Source organism: Boleophthalmus pectinirostris, unplaced genomic scaffold (genome assembly GCF_026225935.1).
Source record: "Boleophthalmus pectinirostris isolate CB_2022bp ecotype Guang Dong unplaced genomic scaffold, ASM2622593v1 HiC_scaffold_17, whole genome shotgun sequence".
NCBI lineage: Eukaryota > Metazoa > Chordata > Actinopteri > Gobiiformes > Gobiidae > Boleophthalmus > Boleophthalmus pectinirostris.
Window position 1 is genome coordinate 28,478,993 of NW_026571115.1, and position 6,407 is coordinate 28,485,399.

The window sequence follows — 6,407 nt, forward strand, 5'->3', positions numbered from 1 at the left end:
AATATTCTTCAGAAAGTTTTTCCCAAGTCTGAACAGAAGTTTCCATAAATGTGTGGCACTTGTAGGTTGCTTCACTCTTCTGTCCAGTTTCATCCAAAATAACTCATGGGTTTAAATCTGGAGACTGTGCTGTTCTTTTTTTCTTGAGTAGTTTTGGCAGAGCTTGGATTGTGTTTTGTTATATTTTATCTTTTTTTAACCTCAGTCTGTTCAGTTCTTCCCTTTGTACCATTTCAAGCTCTTCAATGGACTTGCACGATTTGAGCTGCAATAATAACTGAAAATTACAGTTCTAAACTTTCTCATTTGATTGAATAACTGTAGGGAGAATTCTATCACAAAGTTAGGCACAATTAAGAGCAGAAAACATTTTATTTTTTCAGTCTTCAAGGTCCTGTATTACACAAAATTGATCCTTTTGAGCTCAAAGCCATAAAACATACCCGGAGTTGTGTTTTGTTTCATTCATAGCTACTTTTTACCTTTGTTCATTAGAGTTGGCAAATACAGGACCAAAATTATCCAAAAGATTCTCGTGAAGGTGTGTGGAGTTTACAACACATGAAGCACTTCAGTATTACCACGTGACATCACAAGTGGAACAGAGTGTTTTCTGTTTGAGAGAAGAACTCATCTAATATGCAGCACCAAACTATTACTTATTTAGGTAAAAGAGGTTATGATATTTTGTTCTGAACATTATGAAAATTTGAGAGAGATGTTTTGTGCATTTGAGGGACACATATATATAAGTCAAATCATGTTAAAGCTATTTAAAGTTATGAACCTCGTACCTCGGGGGTTGTCAACATCTGAAAAAGGACAAAGAGTCACTGTATTTCTCTTTCCTTGGAAAATCCTCTATACAACCTTTAAGTTCACCAGACAAAAAGACCAAAAAAGTTTTTTAAAAATCCATTCAAATAAATAAACTAATGTATTAATAGTTCTTTTTGGAAGGAGGTGTGATTATTTTATGTATTATTTTTTTGATTGTCGGCTCTGTGTTAAATATAATATTTGAGATTAAAATCATGACTAGAATAGATAATAGAATTAGGGGAGATAAATAAAAGACACAACAATTCTATGAAATTACAATGATAAGATTACATATGGGTTAATTTATTTGTAGAAAACTGATTTTTTATTTTATTTTATTTTTTTTGTCTCTCTTAATCAGTGAGAGGAGGAGTGTATGCAGAGCAGATGTAAATGTGTGTACAGTACATAGTGTGCTGCTGCTCCTCCTCACTCACATGTGCAGTCTCAGGATGGACACACTCACTCTGCTGTGGGCTGCTCTCTGTCTGATCTGTGAGTTTTCCTCTTTCACACTCAACATCAGCTCCACTTCCACACAATGCTCCTGTTATTGAAGCATCTCCTCAACACATTTCTGTCCTCCACAGGTGTGAAGTGTGAGACACTGACACAGCCAACCTCTGTGACTGTGCAGCCAGGACACACTCTCACCATCCCCTGTACTGTCTCATATGATGTTACGCTTTCTGGTGGCTACTTCACAGCATGGATCAGACAGCCTGCTGGGAAAGCAATGGAGTATATTGGATATCACTGTGCTGGATGTACTATTGTACTCAAAGATTCACTGAAGAACAAGTTCAGTATAAATGTAGATTCGTCCAGTAACACAGTGACTCTGAATGGACAGAACATGCAGCCTGGAGACACTGCAGTGTACTACTGTGCCAGACAACGCTCTGCACAGTGATAGAAAACACATCCACAGCTGTACAAAAATGTACATCAACAGAGTTTTCCCTCCACTTTAAACACTGGCAGTGTGACACACATAGAAATAGAACAATTTTTTTTGTCATTGTCAAAGACCAAAATGTATGTTTTGTATACAGTATAAACATCACAATTAATACAAATATATTCATCACAAAAACGTGTTCATGTATTGTATGTAATTGTTAAACATTTAAATTTCATTAGTCTCTCAGTGAAAGATAAATCCAGCAAACAGAGACTAATGTGTGGATTTCCACAGGGCTCCATTTTATGACCAGCTTTGTTCTCCCTGTGTATGTTAGCACTCCACTCAGTATTTAGAACATATTTAATTTCTTTTCACTGTTTTGCTGATGATGTTCATATCCACACACTATTCAAATCAAAAGAGGGTCTTATAAGACCTTGGTAAAATGTCTCAGAGAATTCAAAGACTGGATTATATTTTAAAAATGAAAACAAAAGTGAAGTATTTATGTTTGGTGAGTCTGGTCCCGTTTGTTGTTATACATGTTCTTCCTGTTCTTGTGTCATTTATTCACAACCTTTTGTAAGAAAACGTGGGGTATTTCTTTCTTTATTTCTTTATTTACTGCCCACCAGTGTGAAAAGTTAGTCCACACGTTTGTGAAATCACGTTTAAATTATTGTAATTCCCTGCACCACAAACTTGATTCCTCTTTAATAAACAGATTATAATTAGTCCATCCTGTGCTTCTGTAACGTCATTGGCTCCTTGTACCTTTTAGAATTCAAATTAAAGCTGCACTGTGTAACTTTTTGGTCGAGGGTCAGTCACCTTCTTGTTTCTATGGATATGTCATTGCTCTGCCTGGAATGTTCCACATTATGACATTAAACAGCTCCAACTTGTGATGATCTAGTTACAGGTGGTTTTATAGTTATTATTTTTATAGTGGTTTTATAGTTCAAAAATATCTCGAAAAATAAGCATTCTGACTGTGAGCGGAGTTGCCTCTCCACAGATCTGACCTGTAACTTAGTCTGGTTTGGTCTCCATGATGATAGACAGGTCATAATGAAGCGTTTGGAGATTTGGAGAGTCAGTTTTGTGTAATATAATACCATTACAAGCCATAAAGTCAGAAGATAATAAAGAGTTACACATTATAATGAAAGGCTGAAGTTGGGTGTTGAAGTAGGAGGTGCTCACTCTATGCAAAAGCAAATCCTCCCCTCATATTACAAATGTGGTTGTGTTCAGCGTTGACACCAAACCATCAGCAGCGATGATATCTGCCAAATATTTCTTGGTTCTTCTTGTGTATATCAGCGGCTCAGGTGAGACAGATATTTGCTTTTTACTGTATTCTCTCACTGAACTAAACTAAGGAATAAATGCATTTTAGGAGCTGAAGGCCAAACCCTGATTCAGTCTGAAGCAGTGGTCACAAGTCCAGGAGGGTCACACCGTCTGACCTGTACATATTCAGGATTCAGTACTGATTATGACACTGTTTGGATCAGACAGGCTGCTGGGAAAGGCCTGGAGTGGATCTCTTACATTAGCAGTGGCAGTAGTAGCAAGTACTACTCCGATTCAGTGAAAAACCGCTTCACCGTGTCCAGAGATAACAGCAGAAAAGAGGTGTATCTGCACATGAGCGGCCTGAGAGCGGACGACACTGCGCTGTATTTCTGCGCCAGAGACTCTGTTACTTCACTTCAGTAATGAACAGACAAAACACTTCAGTAACAGTACTTTTAAAGGTGCACTAGTTCACTGTTGTGGTAGAGGGGTCCCCCACTTTATTGTTTCCATGGTGATGTTATAAAATGTTCCACTGTATTGCAATAAATGTATCTACATGGAGACAACATGAAGTACTTCGGCCTATGGAAGAGACTTGTTCAAAGTAAAACTATTTTTATGTGGACTCAGGTTAGATGATGATGTAAGTAAGTGAGTAAGTCTTTATTTATATAACGCTTTCACAGAAATTTTTCTGTCCCCAAAGACGCTTTACACAGCATTATTCTGCATTATTCATTCACTCTATACCCTAGTGATGGTAAACTACTATTGTAGCCACAGCTGCCCTGGGGCACACTGACAGAGGCGCGGCTGCCATGCCACTCGGCGCGATCGATCCCTCCGACCACCACCATCACTCACACACACCACTTTCATACTAGGCAATGTGGGTGAAGTGTCTTGCCTAAGGACACAATGATTGAATTGATTGTATTTAACTGACTTTGACTATCAACTGTTTATGGAGACCTGGAGCATGTTTAGGATTGAACATGTAGGCTGAATATATAATGTATTATTTTGAGAGGAGACAGTTTTGGCTCTATTATATTACTATTATTATTTTAATAAAGAATATAATTTTATTTTACAACTTCCTCACTTTCTTCAAACATGCAGCTATATAATTGTCACTCCATGCACTTCATTTTTAAATTTTTGATTGTCAGCCCTGTGTTAAAAATAATATTTGAGATTAAATTCATGACTGGAATAGATAATATAATTTGTGGAAATAAATAAAAGATACAACAATTCTATTAAATTACAGTTGTCAGGTTACATATGTGTTCATTTATTTACCGTATTTTTCAGACTAGAAGTTGCTCCGGATTATAAGTCACACCAGCCAAAAAAAATGTGTAATGAAGAAGAAAAAAACATATATAAGTTGCACCGGACTATAAGTCACACTTTTTGTGGGAAATTAATTTTATAAAATCAGAGACCAGGAACCAACATTTCATCAAAGGCAAATTACTATTAATAACAATAGAACAGAGAACAACAGGCTGAACAGGCGTCTGGTATGTTAACGTAACATATTAAGAGTTATTCAGATAACTATAACATAATCAACAGAACAAAATTACTAAACTCTCGATTTCACTCCAAATCATTAAATCCATTTCTAAGCAACACCCAACCCATAGAACTATAATAAATTATTGTAGATCCGTGGCAACTCCGCGACCTCCAGAGGTAAATGGAGCACCGCTTCTTCTTCTGGGTAGCTGTCGTCAGACTCAGCATCAGTTCCAGTTAGAATTATTCTGGCGTTTCTGAATCCCGACAGGATGGTTTCAGTGTCAATGAAGTCCGTCCTTTGTCGATCCAGTGACTTCCAGGAAAGTTGCATGGTGCACCCTCCTGGTTGCTGTGAAGCTGTGTTCACCATCCTGCTTTTTACCAGTCCCTCACAAGTTTCTCTCTCACTCCAAACTTTCTTTCTGCTGCTCAATTGATTACCATTTTTGGCTGAATACTTCACTATTTGCAGCAGGACAGAGGCTTTTTCTGCACGAGACATGCCCAGTAGAGTGAAGTGACAGTGAGCCTCTCGAGGCTGTCAGTGTCAAAATTTTAATATATAAGTCGCATTGGAGTTTAAGTCGCAGGAAACACCCAAACCATAAACTAAACTGAAATTCTAGATGTAACAAAATTATCACGTGATAAAGGGCAGCCCTGTCAGATACCAACTTTCTCTAGAAAAACATTTCATTCAGGCATTCTGACTGTGAGCAGACTTGCCTAATCACAGATCTGACCTGTAACTTGGCTTGGCTTGGTCTCCATGACGATAGAAAGGTTTAGATTTTCTTGTTTGTTATTTTAGATTTGACTGACCTTACTCTTGAAAATTTACACAATGCACATTTAATGTTGTAATGGTTCCTTAACTATTTACATCTTTAGAGTCTCGAAAGTATAAATATGAACATATGGAATATAGTGGAATATAGTAAAGAGTAATACAGTATAGTAGTATCATAAACAAAGAAAAGTAGGTCCAATCTTTTTTCAAGTTTTCATTTCACATTCCTGTCTGTGTCCAGCAGAGGGAGATGTATGCAAATAAACTCTCTTTATATTGGTCTATTATTTGTGCCTCTGCAACAGAATTATTTGTGACATTGGAAACTTAACACAAAGCACAGAAGTGACAAATTTAATAATGGAAACAGTTATTTTGGTGACTTTTCTCTTTATAGCTACAATAAGTGGTAAGTATTTACGTACGATCTAGTGCATGTGCGTGTGGTTGGAAGTGGTTTTGTGTATTTCATGTTTTTCTTTTGCAGGTGTGTGGACAGAGATCAGACTGGAGCAGCCATCTTCTTTGGTGAAAAGAGCTGGAGAAAATGTGAAGATGTCCTGTGTTACATCTGGTTTTTCTATGACAAGCACTTTCATCCACTGGATACGACAGAGACCAGGACAAGGGCTCGAGTGGATCGGCAGAATGGATGCTGGAAGTAACTCACCAATTTATGCCAGTGCCTTTCAACAACGCTTCACTCTGACTGAAAATGTCCCCAGCAGCACCCAGTACATGGAGATCACAGGTCTGACAGCAGAAGACACTGCTGTTTACTACTGTGCCCGACAAGCACAGTGACAGGAAGAATGAAGCTCATGTACAAAAACATCCAACCAAGAGCTGCTGTGCATGTTCCTCTCAAACACAGACTGGACATTCACTCCAAAACAAATACCATGAAATTTGCCCGTTTTAATTTTCTGTTGCAACCACATCCTAAACTGAAGACAAAAATAAAAGGTTATGTCTTGAAAATTACTGTAAAAATATCCATGAATTAAGATTTGTTCAAACTCGATTTCAAACTGAAGAATCGTCTCTAGATAC

At 37.5% G+C, this 6,407-nt stretch overlaps 3 gene segments (V, D, J or C); all 3 read left to right on the top strand.

Annotated features, from left to right (window-relative positions):
- Positions 1 to 1,735, top strand: part of LOC129408733 (immunoglobulin heavy variable 4-61-like) — a 3,198-nt gene extending 1,463 nt beyond the window's left edge. The window contains 1 exon segment of the V gene segment in view: positions 1,413 to 1,735. Coding sequence covers positions 1,413 to 1,735 — 323 coding nt within the window.
- A 1,263-nt stretch (positions 1,736 to 2,998) lies between these two features.
- On the top strand, positions 2,999 to 3,454 carry LOC129408734 (Ig heavy chain V region 914-like). The segment is given in 2 exon segments: positions 2,999 to 3,063; positions 3,132 to 3,454. Coding segments are annotated over 2 exon segments (375 nt in total).
- Positions 3,455 to 5,673: 2,219 nt separating this feature from the next.
- Positions 5,674 to 6,407, top strand: LOC129408654 (Ig heavy chain V region 1-72-like). The segment is given in 2 exon segments: positions 5,674 to 5,763; positions 5,842 to 6,407. Coding segments are annotated over 2 exon segments (366 nt in total).